The sequence below is a fragment of the Dioscorea cayenensis genome, chromosome 7 (genome assembly GCF_009730915.1).
Source record: "Dioscorea cayenensis subsp. rotundata cultivar TDr96_F1 chromosome 7, TDr96_F1_v2_PseudoChromosome.rev07_lg8_w22 25.fasta, whole genome shotgun sequence".
Lineage (NCBI taxonomy): Eukaryota > Viridiplantae > Streptophyta > Magnoliopsida > Dioscoreales > Dioscoreaceae > Dioscorea > Dioscorea cayenensis.
The window spans coordinates 26984327-27005583 of NC_052477.1; the positions used below are offsets into that span (position 1 = coordinate 26984327).

Here is a 21257-nt window from a genome sequence, read left to right on the forward strand (position 1 = left end):
TAAATTTGAGAAGAAACCATTTGTTAGGGTCTGGTTTACTGTAGAAGATCTTAGTTATTGTAGTAGCTACTGTAGCACCAGTGAACTTTAGTTTTTTCTTTGGTTTTTTTGGTTTAGAGGGAGGCTCAGACCCTTAGGAATTCATTGGTAACCTAAAGATTTAGTTTTGAGCCAACTATAGGATTGATTTAAGGTTGTTTGTTAAAGAAACCTAGGGCTTCATTGTTTGATTTATTTTGTTTAATTCTGGTTGATTTTTTTTTTTTTTTGTGATTTGGCAAGGTGGTGAAGTCCCAGCTCGAGGCAAGGAGCAGGTGGATGATTAGAGTCCGAAGAAATCTAATCGTCTAGTCTAAGTTGTGAGTGGGCTTTAGTATGCATGATTCTATTAGAATGATACCTATATATATATATTATTGTTTGAGTTGAAGCTTTCCTCAGTTTTAAATACTTTGAATCAATTCTTTGATCATCTTGGAGTACACTTCTTTATTAATGTTTCATACTTGAAAATAATGAGGTTTGAAGGAAAGCTTTCAGGATGACATTTGGGTTATGGGTTTTGAATTGATTTGCTTTGTGAAACCTTAGATATGTTTATTCTTTCATCATTTCTATGTGTGGAAATGGCTAATATTCTGGTTATTGGTTATTGTCCTTGATATGGACTCCATGTTGAGATATACTTGTATTGCATGGTTTAATTAGATGGTGTTGCTCTACTGCAGTAGGCGGTCTCCGCGGCCAACCTATTGAGATGACGCAGTAGAACAACTGATCCTTTTCGACCAATTCAGGAGGGGCGTAGGGCCCTGATTGGATGGTCATTGGGGAGTTGAAGTCACCATAGCATGAACTGATTGGTCAACGTCAAGGACATGAGTACCTTGACGGCTCTGAACCTAGCCACGACTATGGCAAAAGTTTAGAGAGATTTCTAGACCATTACTTGCTGGGTGTGTTGCCAACTTGGTATTTTAAGGAGTTTGTGTTTTTTCATGCAAATGAGTTTTTGAGAAGTAATCTCTTGCATATCTTTTGTATTGCTATTTTAGACTATGATGAGGGGGCGAGTATTATGTTTTATAGATTTTGAAACTTGTATTTATTATGTTTTTGTATACATTGAAATGTTCAGATCTATATGTATTATTGTAAAAGCTTGACTTGATGTTCAACTTATTTTATGGTTTAGAACTCGTGTATTATATTTTGGGAGTTTTATTGTTGAAACCCTATTTGATGCAAAAGCTTTCTTTATGCTATCTTTGGTATTATTACACATGTTTATTCAGTTATATGTTATTATGTTCTGATTATTTTATATCATTGGTAGAAACTTATTTAGGTGATTTATATCATTTTGGTATATCCTTTTAGGGTTGTGCTAACCCACTCATTGAGTGACCTAGGTTGCTCACTCCTTTTTTCTTCTTCCCAAGCTTTAGCTGGCAGTAGTAAGGCAGTAAAGCAGTGTGTTGGGCATTTGCTAGCCTTTCTTCTACGTTTATTTCCTATTTCTTGTATGTTTGTTTTTTTATCATGAACTTGTTGTATAATGTCTTGGATCCACTAGTGTGTTGAAAACTCTGTCTGCATGAATACTTGTTTGGATACTTCCTAAACTCTTATGTCGAAGTATTATTACTATTGTTGTTGTTGTTGTTGTTGTTGTTGTTGTTGTTGTTTCCTTGCGTACCTTTGAATTCCTTTATTCTATACTTGTTGCTTGAAGTTGTTGCTTCCAGGTATTTTGTCAGCCTTGCGGTGACCTAAGGGTTGAGTGGTGGGTTATCCCTCCTTAGGTTGTCATGGCGGTTGTCGCGTCCCAAGGCCCACTGATCGGGGCGTGACACATGTTATACTTATTTGTTAAGTATGTTGTGTCAAATGATACCATATTACCAAAAGCCTCTTAAGCTGCTTTGGACTTTGCATCTCCCAAAAAAATATTTCTCAAACGACCTTCCTCATCCATATCAATCTTATAAAAAAAAATTGAATTTCTTTGGTGCATACGAGAGAAATAATAATTTCCTTACTTTGCAATATAGTTCCTTCAGTTCTTCTCAGTGTATGTCAAGTTTTCATAACCACCACTTTCAACATCTAAAGAATGAAAATTTTTGCTCAAGCCTATACTCGCTTGATCATTTAATTCAAGCCTCCTCTTCACATATCCATCCATTTTTTTATTGCACTTTTGAAAACGAGATTTATGTGAACTAAGTGCATAATTATGCTCCAAATTGACACAAGATATAATACATCATCCATCATTACCAATTATAACATTGATCTTGTCTTGACAATTTGTTTTGGTGGATAGCCTTGGGTTGAAAGCATTTTTGGCGATGGGTATCCTTTTGTCATCTCTTACACATGAAAATATGTAAAATTTTAATTTTTCATCTTCTCCCGATCTTGTGCTTCGTCTTGTAATGCCAAAACCTTCTTGCCAAGCAAACTCAACGTAGAGATTGTAAACTTCTTCATAATTAAGCATCATTCCTACCTTTGGAACAACTTTTCCATGTAGTGAATCCTCTAGCTGAAATATTTTTTCATTTTCTTTGTTTAATATTTCCATACTAGAAGATCCAGCTTCTGTCCCATTTTTGCTCGGTTCAGAAGACACATGTTCCAATTCCACCATACTGTTCTTGATTTAGATCTATATTGATTAAAAAATTATAAAATAAGTGTAGTATAATCAAATATACTATCATAACAATTAAAAAAGTATCATAAGATAAGAAATAGACTAAAAGTGGCTTTACCAGAATCAAAGCAAAAACAGAAATTATTCCTTTAAGAAGCAGAATCCCCATTTTTAAAAACAGAGAAGTATAAATTTGATCTAATAAACATACTAAAAGTGTTTCTATGAAGTTTGGTACTTATCATAAAGTAAAACATAAATAAATTAACAACATTACCAACTAATTTGATGAGAAAACTCAACAACATATGAAAATTAATGTTGTACGTTGTGATTAGAGAAAGAGAGAGAGAGAGAGAGAGAGAGAGAGAGAGAGAGAGAGAGAGAGAGAAGGAAATAAAATGGGAGCAGGAGCACTCATCTTACAAGATGAACACTAAAAATAACATAGCTCGAGTAGGACAATAACCTGTGGATCTGACCTCTTTGCAAGCCATAGATGCTTCAATTCCAAGTCAGATTGTGATTCTATGATACCCTTAAGGTAAATAGCTAATTTTTACATCTTTTGTGGTGTCCTCCTGAATTATCAAACAAATTAACAAGTCAGATTATAATTCTATGAAACCTAGAATTAGAGAAAGATATGAGTCAACAATCTTGAAAATCAATGTAGTGTTGAGTGTTAACAATCTAAAACATATTTTATCCTGACTCAGAGAGCTTCAAGTGAGCATCAGCATAGTCTGCGAAGAAAGCATCCTCATCCTACACCAGGTTCAAAAAAGTTTACATTCAATACAGAGTAAACAACTGAAGAATTTGAAAATCAATTGAATGAGTACATACAACAACATATTCTTCAACCAGGGGGCATAATACAGGATTACTCAGAATACATGATCAATTTGATAAGTGAGCCGGGACGGCTCCAGCGTAAGTCGGGAAGGGGACGACGACTTTGTGAGCCGAAACGGCGACAACTAGAGGGGGAGCCAAGACGAGATGGCTACAACATGAGCCGGGTTGGGGACAACGATGGTGAGAGGGGGAGTCGGGACTGGATGGCTACAGCATGAGCCAAGACAGTGACAACGACGGTAAGAGGAGGAGCCGAAATGACGCCGGCGACATCAAGAAGGGAGATGATTTAGAGCTTCATTTAGGGAAACTTGTCTTGCTTTATTTTATTTTTATTTTTTATTTTTAAATGCAGCTGATTAGGAAAGAGATTATCTAGTGATGTGAATGCCACATTAGCCACCATGTCATTCAAGATAGCATTTCAGGGAATCTATTAGGCATATATAGCATTACTAAAAAAGAAACTTGAAGAGATGCTTGTGGAAGTACTTCATATAATAAGCTATTTGGTCAAATTATATCTCATCAATATATCTCTTTATAATCTTGGTTTCATTGGAACTATAAAATGTATAATACCATACAATAGAAAAGAAAAGTTAATATTAAATATTGGTTTGAAATAAACATAATGACTAATATCAAACAATGAGATCCTATTTCATATAGGATCATTAAGAGTAACTTATTTACCACTGAAACACTCAATGTTGTTGCAAAATGAAAATTAAAACCTGTGACATAAATGTTACTTAAATGTGAATATCATGAGGACAAAAAAGCATGAGATGAGCAATGGAGTATTAATTGGAGAAAATAATTCATCTGGAACCTCTCAGTAATTTGTTTTTATTATTTTTTTTACAAAAGCAACAAGGGGACCTCAAGAAATAAGTAGGTACGGTGGTGCACCAGTTACTGTGGCTTAACAGCACTCAAGAGATTTATTAACTCGATTGGACGTCACATGAGACGATTAAAGTCCTACCATATGCACGCCCAGAAGATATTTCAAGAAGCAAACCAAGCTAGTAAATCCCCCTGCTATACAAACCTAAAAAGGAGGAAAATGTCATCCTCTCACAGGGGATCCTGTGAATAGTAAATGAACAAAGTATTCTACAGTATTGTTGTCATCCCCGAGCCCGGCGAACCGACAAATGGCTACAGACCCACAAGGTCGAGACCAAGGAGCATGTAAGGGTTCAAAACTTGTCAAAATAGAAAATAACATCTAACAAAGATATAGATTTCAAAAACAAGAATACTACAAGGTTCATAGTACAAGGAATTCAACTAATAAGGTTTGAAAACATCAATTATTCAAAAATAAAAGTTCTAGGTCTAGAAGAAAATAGAGTTTTATTAACCCGCTAAACTAGATGACGCTTCACTTATCTATCCTCCCTAAGCCTACTCTTGATCTGAAAAATGATAAAAACACATTTACGAGCTCAACAGTTGAAAACAAAACACATTTAAGCAAGAGTCACATGCTAAACTCTCATAATCAAGTTCCTAACCCTTAGCTCTAAAACATGGATGGTTAAAACAGTAGCTTTCAGAGACTACTGAGCACCAAAAAACTATATGATGAATTTCTTCGTACATGAGGATATAAATTCTACAACCCATGTAATAGTGTGCCCCTTTAAAAAATATTACACAACATAGAATCATCCCAACTCAACGGGCAATAAAGCAAACAATTCATATGCAGCAACAATGGTTAACTTAAACACACCTTACCCGATCATCAAAACCCATCATAACCACTAAATCAAAATGGTTTCATTAGCACAACATGAATAGATCAAAATATAACACTTCAAGATTATATAGCGTCCAAATAGCAACCAGAATTCGTGGCATATTTTAACCATAATTACAAATGTTGGCAAGGAAGTGGGCCCTGCTAATGTATCATAGGCTTGGCATAGGGAGAATTTTTTAACAGTTAACATAGATGCAAATAATTAGTGCTCCTAAAACTCAAGTTATGAAGAAAATCCAACTATTAGGCTATTTTAATCCATTACAAAATAGTAAAATGTTAAAAATCAATGACCACTAATGATACGGAACCCAACAATTGACTAATTAGCAAAAACTAAAAAAAAATAACATCCACGCTTGTAACATATAAGATGCACAATAATAAATCTAAACCTTCTCACCAAGCCTCAACTACAATCTAATCACTAAATTACAACTTAATCACCCGCAAACAGAAGCAAGCCTACACTGGGGGAACTTCAATCGTGCTCTCTCCCCTGTGTGCAGCTTCTTCGTGCCTTGCTCTCTCCCCCTTTACTTTGGCAAGTGGGGGATAAACCTCCCATCCTCCCTCTCCACAACCTCAGGCTCCTCCTCAATCTTGGGCCCAGGTGGCATCCTCATCCTTACGTGCTCCTATTCCGTCCCCTCTGCATAACCCTTTTCTGCTGGAGAAATTGAAGAGCTCTTCCTCTTCTTTTGTTAAGCTGGGTGGAGATTCCCTTTCTCGTGCTCACCAGAAGTTCCAGAATGCTTTATTTGGGAAGCTTTTTGGCAAATATCTGCCATTCGATCAAGTAAAAAAGGCTCTAATGGGAATTTGGGCTGCCTTTGGTGATGTTCAAATCTCGGATCTCCCTAATGGGTTCTTGCTAATCCGATTTGCCTCTCACGAGATCACACAGCGCCTTCTCACTGACGGCCCTTGGTCTCTCAGTGGATTAACTCTTCAACTGACGCCCTGGCAACCTTTCTTTGAGCCGGCCTTCGCTAAGCTCTCTTGTGCTGTGGTTTGGGTTTAACTCCATAATTTGCAGGTGGAGCTTTGGGATGGTGAGTCTCTTGACACTGTCATCGCTCACCTAGGCAATCTGGTGAAGGTTTATGATCTTACTCTATCCCTTTCAAGATCCAAATATGCTAGAGTTTGTGTAGAAATTGATCTCTCCAAGCGTCTTTGCCGGGGTTTTTGGGTCGGAGACGATTCTCATCGGGTGTTTGTTGTAGTTCTTTATGAAAGGCTTCCTACGTTTTGCTATTCCTGCGGTGTCATCGGACATGGATCTAAATCTTGCTCTCATTTGACATGAGCCGGGAATGGTCGAGCCTCTCTACCCCTTCCAGATCCTCGAGGGCCGACGGTTAGCTCGATCCGCACCGAGGTTGATGTTAATGAGAATATGGAGATGGATTCGGCTCTTGATGACCCTCAGGATCTGCTGAATAATTCTGCTCCTTCCAATGACTTTGAGTTCGGTTCTTGGATGATTATTTCTCGATGGCATGGTCGTGCTTGGAGCCGTGGAAGGGGGTCTCGCCTCGGTTCGGCTTCCATTGGCGCGGCAGTTAAGGAGAATTCGGCCCATGCTCTGCCCCATAGCGTCCCATCCCGAGGCACGTAGGTTGGTAGGAAAATTCATGGGCGTGGTGGGACTTCTGTTTCTCGAGCCTCCCGCTTCCACTATTACAATATAGATGGCGTCCTGATGGAGGATGCCCCAGTCCCGATGACCTCAACCGTTGAAACACCTGCCTCTACACCTCCTAGAAACTTTAACTCTACAGGATCTTCTGACAAATGGGTCTCCTTTTCAAATTCAGAACAGGTTCCAAGACCTTCTGCTGTCTCCAAGTTTCTTGTGGTTCCAGGCACAGATAGTGCTCCCACTTCCCCATGCCCTTCACTTCCTGTCTTGCGTACTAGGTTGCCACCACCTGTCATTCGATCGTCTATCCTGCCCTCCTCCATACCTTCTTCTTCTTCTCCTGAGAACCCTCACTCTATGGCAGTGGACCGTGTTCTATTTGCCCTAAATGGGGATCACTCAGATGGAAGCGATGCAGGTGATGGAGGTGACTCGGATGACTCAGTTGAGGACATGTCAGATGTTGATGATGAACCTGATGACTCCATGACTCTAGTCCAGTACCAGGCGGAGTTTCGACGGGAAGACCTGATTCATAAAGGCTCGCATGTAGCTGGTTCTTCTCTAAAGAAGGGAAGACTGGAATGTGGGAAGTCTAGCTCTTAAGTCTTGCCTGCTTGGCCGTCCTCTTATTCTCCCTGTTCTTATGGATGTTTTCTCTCCAACATTTCTTTCCTTTTTTATTCTATCTTGTTTAATGATGAATTCTAAGATTATTTTCTAGAATTGTAGGGGGGTCTCCTCCAGAATCACCTATGTTCGTATTCTTAGTCTGATTCGGTCTCACCGGCCAGCGATTATTTGCTTGGTTAAAACCCGTGCCAATGCCGATAGGGTTGATCTTTTTGTGCTAGGTTCGTTCGAAATTGGGAGTGGGTTTCTATCCTAGCAGATGGGTTTTTTGGAGGTATAATTGTTCTGTGGAATAAGCAACTTGGACAGGTTTCCCCTATTGCTATTTCTCGCAGGGCTCTTCATCTTGTCATTTCTTCTAATCCTAATGCTAGTTGGGTTATTTCTGTGATTTACAACTCTAACAGACTTGCTTCCCAGTGTGCTCTTTGGAATGAACTCTCCAGGATCGCTATTTTAGGGTTCCCTTGGCTTATTATTGGGGATCTCAATACCATCATTGACCATAATTAACATCGGGGAGGCTCCTTCCGTTATTACTCGCGTAAAGCCTTTGTTTTTTCTGATTTTATTGAGGGCAATAATCTTCTTGATCTTAATTTTACTGGTTGTAGGTTTACTTGGTGTAATAATCAAGTGGGTCTTTCAAGGCGCTGGGCCCGCTTAGATAGAGGTTTGGTTAGTTCGGCTTGGTTATCTATTTTTTCTGCTTACTCCTTAATTCATTTACCTCGTATTTCTTCTGATCATGCTCCTCTTCTTCTCTTTGTGTCTTTATTTCCTCCTCGCCAGAGAAGTATTTTTAGATTTAATAATTATTGGCTTGAATACTTGGGTTGTCTTGAGGCTGTCAAGGAGGCCTTGTCCTGCTCTCCTAATGGGAACCCCATGCATTCCTTCACTCATTTACTGTCTCGGGCTCACACTAACTAGTCTAAATAGACTTCTTTTGGTCTCACCCTTCTTGATGTTGCTCTCAGGGAGTCTGAAGTTGTTATTCGATCTTTGGAAGAGGATGATTCCTCTGACACAGTGGATACTGCTAGACTCCTGGAGAATTATATCAGGTTTGCTCTTCTTCAACGCCTTAATTCTATGAGGTGGGCTCAGCGTGCCCATTTATTATGGCTTAAGGATGGTGATCAGACCACTGCTTATTTTCACAACACTATCGGCATCCGATCTCATCATAATTATATCTCTCAGGTTTGTGATTTGATCGGTAATAATGTTTCGGACTAGCATGGTATTCTTTACTTGTTCGTTTATTTTTATACTAACCTCTGGTCTGATAATTCTAACTGTAATTATTTTGATATTTATAATGCTCTTCCTAATGATCTCCCATCCCTTACTGACCTTGAGGGCTTGGCCCTTACTCAGCCAGTCACTCGTGATGAAGTCTTTGCTATCATTCAGGACCTTCCATCTGGTAAGTCCCCTAGTCCGGATGGCTTCAATGCTGAATTTTATCATTTTTTTTTTTTGCCAAATATTATTGAAAGTCTCTTTAGGGCCATTTGATATTTTTTTGATAACTCTGTGATGCCGACCTCCTAGGGCAGAGCTTACATCACTCTTATTCCCAAGAAGGATCATCCCAGGTCTGTCTCAGACTATCGCCCTATTTCTTTATGTAATGTGTGTTTCAAAATTGTGACTAAGATTTTAGCTAATCGTCTTCAGTTTGTTCTTAGTCGGGAACTAGTTGGCTTTATTCCTGGTCGTTGTTCGTTTAACAATATTATTGCCTTGCATGAGATTGTTCATTCGATGGAGCAAGATTTTAATAACCCTCTAGGATGCTAGCTAAAATTGACATTGAGAAAGCTTATGATACGCTTAGTTGGAGTGCAATTCTTGCCACCTAGCTAAAATGAACTTTCCTGGCAAATGGATCTCCTGGATTGATACTTACCTTAGGTTGAGCTCTTTTTCTCTTCTTGTTAATGGTTCCCCCTCTGCTTGGATCTTTTCCTCCCGAGGGGTCCAGCAGGGGACCCTATTTCTTCCTATCTTTTCATTCTAGTCTCTCAAAATTTGTCTTCTATTCTTAACCGATCTCTTTCTACTAGTTTGATCCCTGGTTTTCACTCTCATCTTGCCTACAATTTTAATCACCTCATGTACGCAGATGATTTGGTCATTATCACTAGGGCTTCTAGGGTTGCTGCTAGAAACATCAAACTGTGTCTTGATATTTATGCCAATCTGACTGGTCAAAATGCTAATGTTGCCAAATCTGCTATTTATCTTCCTTCTTGGTTTAATAATGAAGTGGCTAAAAGCATCAAATCTATTCTTAATTTTGATCTTGCCTCTTTTCCTTTTAATTATCTGGGAGTTTTGATTTCCCCTAAAAAGCTTAATGTTTCCCATTTCAAGCCCATGGTTAACAGGATATCCCGTACTGTTTCTAAATGGAAACATTCTAAACTTTCTCTGGCAGCTAAAACCACGCTCATCAATTCCTCTCTTCTTGCTATTCCTATTTATTATCTTTCTATTTTACCCATTCCTAATTCTATCCTCAAGGAGATTACCAAGGTTGTTAGGCATTTCTTTTGGCATAAGGATGGCAATGGAAAGGGAATCCACGCAGTCTCTTGGAGTCAGATTACCGAACCTAAGTCTGAGGGGGGTCTTGCTCTTTGGAACCTTCTCATTGCCAAGCATTCTCTTAAAGCTAAGCATGTTTTCACTCTTCTGAATTCCATTGATGTTATTTGGGTTAACATTGTGCAATTTAAATATAATTATTTTAATCACTGGAATAATTGTGTGCCTCGTAATTGTTCTTGGTTCTTTAGATGGCTTTGCCAGACTGCTGCAATTATTAAGCCTTTCTGCTGGATCAAAACTGTGAATCTTATTTGTACTTCATTGCTTTATGACTCCTGGTGCTTTGAGATTCCTCTTGCTTTCAAACCTACCATCATTAATATGCAACTTAATTTGGAGTCTATATCTTGCTCTTATCTTTGCTCTAATAATGACTAGAACTTTAATTGATCTTGTTAATCTATTTGGGTCTCATGCTTTTGAGATTCGAGCTAGACTGGGGCTTATTGATTACCTTGGTAAAAATCAGTGGGTTTGGGCTCCTTCCGGTCGGTCTCATAAAATTGCTTCGAATGTGTATCATTTTTTAATTTCAAGCATTCATATTTCATCTTGCTGGGCTGGGTGGAGGAAATTATGGCATCTCAGGGTTATGCCTCGGGTCAAGCACTTTCTATGGCTTCTCTTAAATGGGAAAATTACTACTGCTGAGTTTCTGTACTCTATTAACTTGGGCCCCAGGAGAATGTGTATTTTTTGTGATCTCACATATGAGTCGTGTAAGCATCTATTTTGTCAATGTTGTAAAGTTCAGGGCCTTTGGAATCACATTTCTACACTTATTTCCAAGCATATCTCTTTCCCATATGGGTTCATCTCGAGTGGCTGGCTTTCTCATTCGCATCTTTCTTCAAGGTATAAGGCTCTTATTGCTTTGACTGCCTGGAATGTCTGGAAGGCTAGATGTGATGCCATTTTCAGAGACACTAAGCCTAACTTTGTTCATATTGCTCACAAGGCTATCTCTCAAGCTAATGTTATGAACTACGTTGGCAACTCTGTGTGCTGGAAGATCTTAATTAACAATTTCTGTAATCTTGATGGTCATTTTCTGTTTGCAGCCTCGGTTTGGAACGTCTCCACTTAGGTTTGTCGTGGTGCTTTCTTTTTAACATGTTCTAACTTCAAAGTCTCTCTTGCAGGTCGTCTTCTAGACACTACAGATTCTCTGCTTGTTGAAGACCTTTGTATCCTCAATCTTGCTCTTCAGCAAGTCTTTGATTGTTCCTACCAGGTTCAAACCATCTTCATCACCAATTCCAGCATCGTGGACCTGCTCTCTTCTCACAATCACATCTGTTCCTGGAGACTTCGGCATTGGATCCTCTGCATCAATCACCTCCTCCTCTCTATAAGATTTCCTCGTATCTGCATTGTTCCTCGTGCTTGGCTGAATGTTGTTTTTAAATTTGCCAATTCTGGTCGGCATCATCATCAGCTATCTCTGTTTCACTTTGGCCATGGTCTTCCTCACTGGTTGATGAAGCTTTTTGTTGATGCAGGCTTCTCTTTTTAGTTCTTAGTTTTCTTTTTGTATTTTTTCTTTTTGTCTGTGTAATTTGCTTCTTCTCTTGTCTTGGTTTGTACCTCTTAACGCTTTGTAAACCTCTATTTTATTTTAATAAAATAGCTCTATGAGCTCTTTCCCAAAAAAAAAAAACAAAACCAAAAAACCTTAATCACCCGCAAGAAATTTTAAATTCGAAATGATAGTCACAAAAAAAACTAAAAATCACCTACATTGAGTACTTGAAGCCAAATTCTTAGAGGATCTCATGACCTTGCCATCAACTCTACCAAGGCCATTGCAAGAGACGCTAAAAAAATTTTCTCATGGTGGAGGGTTGCAATGATCATAGGATTATACATGATGGATAAAGCCGAATCTAGAAAATAAAATTTGTTGAGATAAAACAAGATCAAAATAATCAAATAACATCGACAGCTAAGATTAAATATTGGTGGGGTTTACAATTAAGGTGTCGACCATGTCCTGCCCATTCACCATTGTTAGATCTCAACCATTGTTATATGATTTATCCACAACATAAAAAAATTAAGAAAAGAAAAGAAACCCAAAAATTTTATATCCGAAACACAAAAAACATGAAAATCAAGGCCTATACATCATCACTGCATCTCCATTGCATGCATGCATGCATGAATCATGCATGGTATTTACGTGAATGATAAAAACTCAATCAATCTTGATTAACAGGTTGGTTTTTCTCCACATCTTGTACTTGAGCAACAGTTTCATTATAAGAAGTAGTAGTACTAGTAGGAAGACAAGAAGAAGTCTCCCACATAATCTCATCCTCCATCTTCCCCAAACTAAGCAAACTCCTACTCGCCAATATCGCCTGAGGATTCATATCATGCAAAGCTCTCTCATAAATACAATTAACAGCATCATTAGCCATCACCTTCATCTCCTTCAACCTATCATGCTCACCTCCTCCCATTAAACAGTGTCCCAAAATTCTAAGTATAGGTTGCAATAACTCCCATGGCAGTGGAACCCTTCTTCCCATCTCCTCCTTCTCCTCCTCCTCCTTCTCTATTTCTTTCTCTTTAAATCCACTCCAAGCAATGCAAAACCTACAAAACTCCAACTTAGAAGACAATGGCATGAGTGCAATTTTACTGAAGTAAAGCTCAAGTGCAACTCCAACTATTCTAGCTCTCTTGGTGGATCTAACAGTGCCATGAGGTTCAATAGCTTGTGAGAAGACCACCACCTCAGGGTCCTCAGTGGGGCGGTTCTTGGCCGGGGATTTAGATTCATGGTAAATGCTAGGATAGGTGAGATTGGGCAAGGTAAATGTAAGTGGTTGGTTGGCTCGTGAAGTAGTTTCATGAGCATAAAGGGCTAAGAGAACTGCTTCAAAGCCGGCAAGGGGTTGGCGGGAGATGGAGCGGGAGAGGTAGAGGCCGGCAAGGGTTGGAAGGAAGTTGAGGACAAGAAGTTGAAGGTCAGGGCAGGTGGATTGAAAGGTGTCGTAGAGCCAACGGCAGAGAGAGTCGTCGCCGGCGCCGGAGGAAGGGGAGAGGAGAAGGTTGGTGATTTGGGTAGTAATGTGGTGGTTGTGGAGGAGGGAGAAGGGAGGGTTGTCAGAGAGGGTGATGGAATCAGGGAGAGGGCTGCCAAGGATTTGGGTAAGAGATTGGAGTACTGAGTCATATTGAGAACATTGTCTTTGTTGGGTGGTGGTGGGATTGGAAGGAGGGAAGGAGGAGTCATCGTTGGACATGATGATGGAGAGGAAGGAGAGAAGAAGGTGGATGGAATGGAGAGGAAGAAGGAAAGGAAGAAGAAGTGTGTGATGAGAAGAGGAAGAGTAGGGAGTGTTAGTTTGATTAGTTAGTGTTCGTTTGACTTGGTCTAATGAAAGCCTAGCCCATTTATATATATATTGGCCCATGGACCTATTGCTCTAATAGTTCTATATCAATTAATTTAGTTAAATTAGGATGTTGGTTTATTATTATCTTATTAGCTTTTATCATTAGCATACTTATTTGTGTGTGTGTGTGTATGATATGTAAGGTTTTTTTTTTCTTCACGTTCTCTTAAAAAAATTATTATACAATAGTTATATATTTTTAAAAATTATTCCCTCACCCCTATTGTAAGTGTCTATTTTAACCATTTCATAAAGAGTATGAACTATGAAGAGTATGAAAAGTAGTTATGTGGGCTCCTTTCTTTCCACCCGGCCTTTAATTGGGATTAACCGATTGAAAAGCATGGATCACAAATCAAAATTTAATTTTTATTTCGGATGATTACGGGTTCATAACTCCTATGAGGGCAAGCCCCTAATATTAATTACCCCAGAACAATGTCATGGGAACCTCCGATTAAGAAACAAGTGTGAATGAGAAGCAAGCTGAATAAACATGATAATTTTTTTATATTTAATTTCAAAAGATGCATGCGAATACATGATCATGAGACAAGAATACAAAAAGTAGAGGCTATTCTCTAAGAGAGCTTAACAAGAGATTTTTTTAGAAAGAGCTATTTTTATCATGCTCTTCAAAAATTTATTTTTTTTTTAGCTGGCGCTCTTAGCTCCTATACTAAAAGTGTGTCGGGAAGATCCTTTTTAGCTTTGTGGATGTAGCTCTCCCTCGATTTCTTTTTTTATGTGGGTTTGTGTCTTGAAACATAGCTTAGTCCAAGCTGCAGCCACTCTACATTTACGAGTTGCCTCCTTGGCCTCTTTTGCTTCTTTTATCACTGAAGACTTTGGCTCTTTGCGCTTGTAAAATCTCCAGCTCCTTGACTTGTGAAACTCCCTCAAGTTTTTTGGCTTCTTGGTGCCTCAAAACTTCAGAGTTGCATTTGTCGTTTACATGATGCATTTAGGTCTTAGCTCTTCAATGCTTTTGAGCCTTGACCATTTGATTTTTTTTTTTTAAGTCGTGACCTTTAGCATGCTTAGGTCATTAACTTGATAATTTTGACTTGACTTTAAAATGAACCTCAAACTCATGAGACCTCATAATGAGCTTAGGAAAATCTTTTGCCAACTCAACTTTTTCAATGAGTGTTGACGAAACATTTTTTCTTCTTTTTATGAAAATTTTCATTCATTTTTTTATTATCCATCATCATTTTTTCTCTCTGTGAAATTTTCATTTTTTACTCTTCCTTTCATTTCAAGAAAAGATGTACTTTTCATTGCACCTCTTTTCACTCCAACGAGTATCAAAAGACCTCCAAGTGAGCTTCAAGAAATCTTTGTTAACTTTTCTCTTTTTTTATAAGTGTTGATGAGAGATATTTTTTTGTGAACTCTTTCATTTTTTTCTTTTATATTTTTTATCACTTCAAGAAATTTTTATTCTCCTTTTCATTTCACTTTTTTACTCTAATGAGTGTCAAAAGACCTCAAAGTGAGCTTGCAGAAAGGGTTTGATTTTTTTATGGAAAATTTCTCTTTACCCCAAGAGTGTCAAGACTCCAAGGTAGAATTAAAGAAATTATGAAAAAATTTCTCGTTACCCCCTAGAAAATCGAGACTTCAAGGTGGAATGAGAGAAATTTATAGAAAATTTCTCGTTACCCCAAGGAAGTCAAGACTCCAAGGTGGAATGAGAGAAATTTATAGAAAATTTCTCGTTACCCCAAGGAAGTGAAGACTCCAAGGCGGAATGAGAGAAATTTATAGAAAAATTTCTCGTTACCCCAAGAAAGCCAAGGCTTCAAGGTGGAATGAGAGAAATTTATAGAAAATTTCTCGTTACCCCAAGGAAGTCAAGACTCCAAGGTGGAATGAGAGAAATTTATAGAAAATTTCTCGTTACCCCAAGGAAGTGAAGACTCCAAGGCGGAATGAGAGAAATTTATAGAAAAATTTCTCGTTACCCCAAGAAAGCCAAGGCTTCAAGGTGGAATGAGAGAAATTTATAGAAAATTTCTCGTTACCCCAAGGAAGTCAAGACTCCAAGGTGGAATGAGAGAAATTTATAGAAAATTTCTCGTTACCCTCAAAGAAGTGAAGACTCAAAAGTGGAATGAGAGAAATTTATAGAAAAATTTCTACATTCCCCAAGAAAGCCAAGACTCCAAGGTGGAATGAGAGAAATTTATAGAAAATTTCTCGTTACCCCAAGGAAGTCAAGACTCCAAGGTGGAATGAGAGAAATTTCATGAAAAATTTCTCGTTACCCCAAGAAAGCCAAGGCTTCAAGGTGGAATGAGAGAAATTTATAGAAAATTTCTGTTACCCCCAGAAGTCAAGACTTCAGGTGGAATGAGAGAAATTTCATAGAAATTCTCGATCTCAAGAAAAAGCCAAAGCTTCATGGTGGAATGAGAGAAATTTTCATAAAGATCCCATAGGAGGCCTTGCAAAAATGAAATTACCAAAATACCCCCACTCAAATTCATCCTTTTACTTTTTCTCATTTTTACTCTCTAACCCATCTTTTTCATTTTTCCCCCATATTTTTTTCTTTTCTTCTCTCATTTTACTCACCCTTCCATTTTTTTCCATATTTTTTTCTCTCTTTTTTCAACTCACCCTTCCATTTTTCCATATTTTTTCTCTCTTTTTTCAACTCACCCTTCCATTTTTCCATATTTTTTTCCTTCTCTCTTTTTTTTAAATTCACCCTTCATCTTTTCCATATCTTTTCTTCTCTTTTTTTTACTCACCAAATACTTAATCACAAACATAGCCTCACAAACCCGAGTCAGTGACGTCACGATGTTGCATATTCTACTCCACATGACCAAAAGCTCACAGCAAACACGAACCACTCCATTTTTTCTTAAATGCCCAAGAGCAAGCATCAGAGATCCATAATATAACATACTTAACATGAAAATGATGATAACGAGATTCCAATCAAATATCTTGATAATTTCCACACTCATCTGGACCAAAACTTTTTCATATATGCAGTGATCATCGTGTTGATTCTATTCTCTCACCATTTTATTTATTTATTTATTTTCTATAGACTTCATTTCCAGCTCACAAGATCCTCCAACGAAAGTTCACAATTTTTGAAGAACTTATATAAAAGGATGTTTTCATCTCATGCTTCTCATGGCTTCTGAGCTGAAATGCTTTCAAAATATTTACTTGGTCAAGTGAAGACGCAGAACACTTAGAAAATCCAATGTCCCCAGAAGTCTCATCATTCTAATGCTATTGTTCTAGTGTAACCTGGTAGATGTCCAGCACTTGAGGACGCTCATCCTGATACCTCATCACATATTTCTCGAAGAACTTTCTCTCGAGGCTGAAGCCAAGCGGACGCGGCTCTGAAACTACATACTCCGGCGACCAATTCACCCCACCTTTCCCAAGTAGCAGCGCTCAACCAGGGAACGCATTTGAAGCGCGACAACGAACAAGTAGTTTGATACTTTGAAACCCAAGTCTCTGACCCTCTCAATCAACCTATAAAACCGATTAGTTCCACAAATGAATACCCTCGCACAAGCCTTTGAGAGCGTATAGATCCTGTGCTCTAGCATGCCGAAAACACACAGGATCTCGGCGTTGAGTGAAATTCTCCTCTCAGCATGGTAGTGCAACAACCGTTGGATTTGCTTCAACGCAGAACTGATCTTTTTGTTCGAATACAGTGTCGTCTTCAAAGAAAAATCGAAAATACTGGGATGATCCGCTTGTTCAAACTCACTGGCAAGATCTCCATATCATCGGACATGAGCCTGGTAATGATTCACCGGGTAATGGCGGCCAAAGAGGGGAAGGAAAACACCATCAACGTCACGAGCGATGGTCTCGCTCGACCCTTTGGCGGCAAAGTGCGGTTGTAGATGGAGATTGGGAAGACTCTCTCGGCGATGTTGATAGTGAGGTTCTGGCCCATGACGGTGAGCGACATGAAGTTGATCCGGCGAACGCCACCGACCCCATTGAAGATCGAGGTACATAGAGGAAGAGAGAATTCTCGGAGATAGGGGAGAGAAAGGGAAAGCACGAACGAGAGGAAAAGAAAATTCATCTCATGCACGTGCATGTATCTTTCTCTTTAAATGCATAAAAAGGATTTTATATATATATATTTTTATATTTTTGAGAGAGAAAGCATGAGGGAGAGAAGAGAAAAGAAATTCACACTCACGGGTTTCATGGGTGCATGCACGTACATGGGTAAGCATTGCATGAGAGAATCATAGAGTGGGACCCATTACATTGTTTTCTTTTTTAAATGCATGATGAAAAAGTATCATGGCATGGAATGAGCATGCGTTTGAATAAAAATGTATCAATTTTTAAAAGAGAGGGCCCGCATGTATCTCGAGAGGCATGAGAGCATCATATTCATATCTGCAGTACCTCTTCTTTTTTCTTTTTTTCTGGACCAACCTCCTCCTCTGACCTCTTCTTTTTTCTCTTTCTTCTCCTCCTTCCTTCTCACTTGTCTCTTTTTTGTAAATTCTCCTCTTTTTCTTCTTCTGCTCATCTCTTTTCTTCGCCTCCCAAAAATCCTCAACACCCTGAAGAATATTCAACTCCCGGGAGATTATTTTTAAAAATTTTTGAATTCAAAAATTCCATCCCTATCCATAATCTCTTCTTTTATTTATTTATTGAATTTCCCTCCCTTTTTTATTATTATTCACATATATATTTTTTAAATATATATATATATATATATATATATTTTTTTGAAATTTCAAGCTAATATAGATATATATATATATATGCATATATATCTTCAAATATATTTAATTTCAAACGAACGAATATATATATATATATATATATTCTCTTTCCTCTTCTTTATCATTATTATTTTTTCATTTACACCCCTACTTTTATTTGGAATAGGATAATCCTTATCTCCCCCCCTTTTCTATTTGAAGTAGGAGAATATAATTCATCATCACTATTTTTATTTATCCCCCTTTTTTTGTTTGATTTTAATTCGACGTAGAATGCCAAATTCCTAATGAGATTAGGAATGAAAATTTTTTATATAAACAAGTGCCCCCCTTGTAGCTTCCTCACACATCATAGTTGAGAGAGGAAGGTACAAGTACTTTTACACTTCCAAAAGCTCTTAACCCACTTGAGGTAATAATCTCTCCCCCCTTTTTTATAATGGATGATTTTTTCCTTGCATAATTCAAAAGCTTTTTTCTCCTCATCTTTTTTACCCAAAATTCTCACTCAATGTGTGCTTCCCTTGTATCTTCCCTTATAGAATTTCCCCTTTTTTTTTTTCATGCAATAAGAACTCCTAAATAGCTCCATGCATAAGCTCTTTTTCCTTATCTTCTTTTCTTGAAATCTTGACCGTATGATAACCAATTCCATGATCCCATGAGTAACATGCCACCTTTCTTTGCATATTTCCATTGATTTGCAATAAAATCCGTCCCTTTTTTGTTTTTATTTTATATTATTATTTTTAAAAGAAAATATGGGTAGCTTGTTTTAATCACACAAACTTCCCTGAGAAGTGCCACAACCCCTTTTTTTCTTAATAATTATTTTATTATTATTTTTAATAATAACAATCCTCTCTCTTTTTTTCTTGGAACGATTTATTTATTTATTTATATAGCCAATGTTTACCATTAATTATTTTTCTCTTCCCCCTTTTTAGTCTTCATGGCTCCCAACAACAAAGATAAATTGGTAGAACCTCTTTATGGACCATACGATGATCGTGGTAAAGCTCCCGACGGACTGTCAATCCCGCGACATTACTCCATCAAGTCTAAGAAGTTAGGAAAGCCAATTTGGTACAATGGAAGCGACTTCAATGAATGGACTAACACACCAAAGCATGCTCCATGACCTTGGGAAACTCACACCAAACGGCTTCGAGAGGAACGGGGAAAACCAAGTGATATTATTAAACCATGTGAGTCCGCTGCGATTTAATCTCAACTTAAATACACTTGGCTACTGTGTCAATGCCGACTCTCCCACAACTATTGTATGGAACGAGCGAATCCCCTTCCACAAATATAAGCTCCCATCCGACAGGTTATGACAGTAGGGCATCTCGAAGTTGTAAAGAAGTCATCGAGGCACTTAAGCAAGTCGGTATTCTGGGGCGGTCGCGCTTTCTACGGAACATATAATTTTGGACCCATCAATCATAAAGGGATTTGTCGAGCGTGGTGTCCAAACACCAACATCGTTCATCACCCTTTTCGGGAAATTGGGATATCTCTATGGGACCTAAAATGCATTGGGGATTGCCAATCGAGTGATCTTTATGAAGAATATGTCCCAATCGAACAAAGATCTTTTATTCTAAGGACACTTACTCTACCACTTTGCAAGATTTGCTTAAAATCTATCAATGGATTCACTTTTATGCCCTCGTGAAAGACTAAAAAGGTCCCTTTTCCTTGTGGGTAGAGTTCTTCTTTAAAGAGTCGCATGGAAAAGGTAAGTTTGTAGGGGATGAAGCTCATCCCATACCACATGCTTGTATGAATGCAAACTTGCCGCTTTCTTATCCTTGTGGTTATGTTGCTTTTATCATGCCACGTAAAGGATCTCTCATTCGCCCTGTAAACCTTCCTAATGATGCGACCAAACTAGCTAAGCAGGGATGAGGATTGCTTTACAGCACTGTATGGGATATATCAACACTAGTTTGGATGCAATGGTCTCGCATCCCAAAGTGGCCATGTCATACTTAGCTCTATTTACCGTGTCATTTCTTTTATGGCTGGATCGACGCACACCTTGAAGGAACCTATTCTCGACTCAACAAGCCAGATGACTATATTAGAAATATAAATGGGTTACTGAGAAATTCCAAGCTTGACTTACATATCGTGTGTGAAAGCTTCCACCTCCACCTCTAGAGCACTACATATTGAGGATGGAAGAATATTTGAAAGCGTGCTCTGCATTTACATTTGTTCCGATTTTCAAAAACGAGGGTTGGTACAAAGATCATAAAGAACCAAACGATGACAATAAGTTGGGGACGGCCCAAGTGCAGTACTCATCTCACTTTTAGACAGCATCCTTCCTCTACGCTCTAGGCAATACCCTTTATGCTTGCCAGAATACAACCCTCACCGATTCGCCAGCATTTAGCACTGACCAAGGATTTCCACGGAGATCCGTGTATCAAAACATCCCCAACCATCGACCTCTTGGTAGGCTATTGGTACCACCATAGTAGGAGAAAAACGAGAGCACATTCCCTACATTCCCGGCCTCACTGCCAAGCAGGACAACCTCAGACTTGTATGCACACCTCGTCGAGCTAGGGTACATACGACTTTTGAAGTCAATTTATACTCTCCTTAATGAACAAAGCTCGATCGACTAACTTAAAGACAAAGCTCCAACTCGAAAAGGAGGCTCCTCCCCTTAAAAGAAAGCTGAGCGTACCCATGACATCCAGCTGGGAAAAGACCAAGTCGGAACTTCGCTACTATGCTCCCACCTGGAGGAACTGGGTCAAATTTCTCCTAAGAGAGCTCGAACCACTTTCATCATCACGAACTCATTCGATGCCTTTTACATGAACATCATCAATCCACCCTGCACGTTCAGGGCTGTGACTGTGTGTGTGATGTC

General features: G+C 38.5%; 1 protein-coding gene across 1 annotated transcript; it reads right to left on the reverse strand.

The window, feature by feature from the left end:
* Window positions 1–12404: 12404 nt before the first annotated feature.
* On the reverse strand, window positions 12405–13616 carry LOC120265274 (protein FAM126B-like). The gene has a single exon (XM_039273151.1). The coding sequence runs from the start codon at window positions 13455–13457 to the stop codon at window positions 12405–12407; it is 1053 nt and encodes a 350-aa protein (XP_039129085.1). The 5' UTR covers window positions 13458–13616.
* Window positions 13617–21257: the final 7641 nt, after the last annotated feature.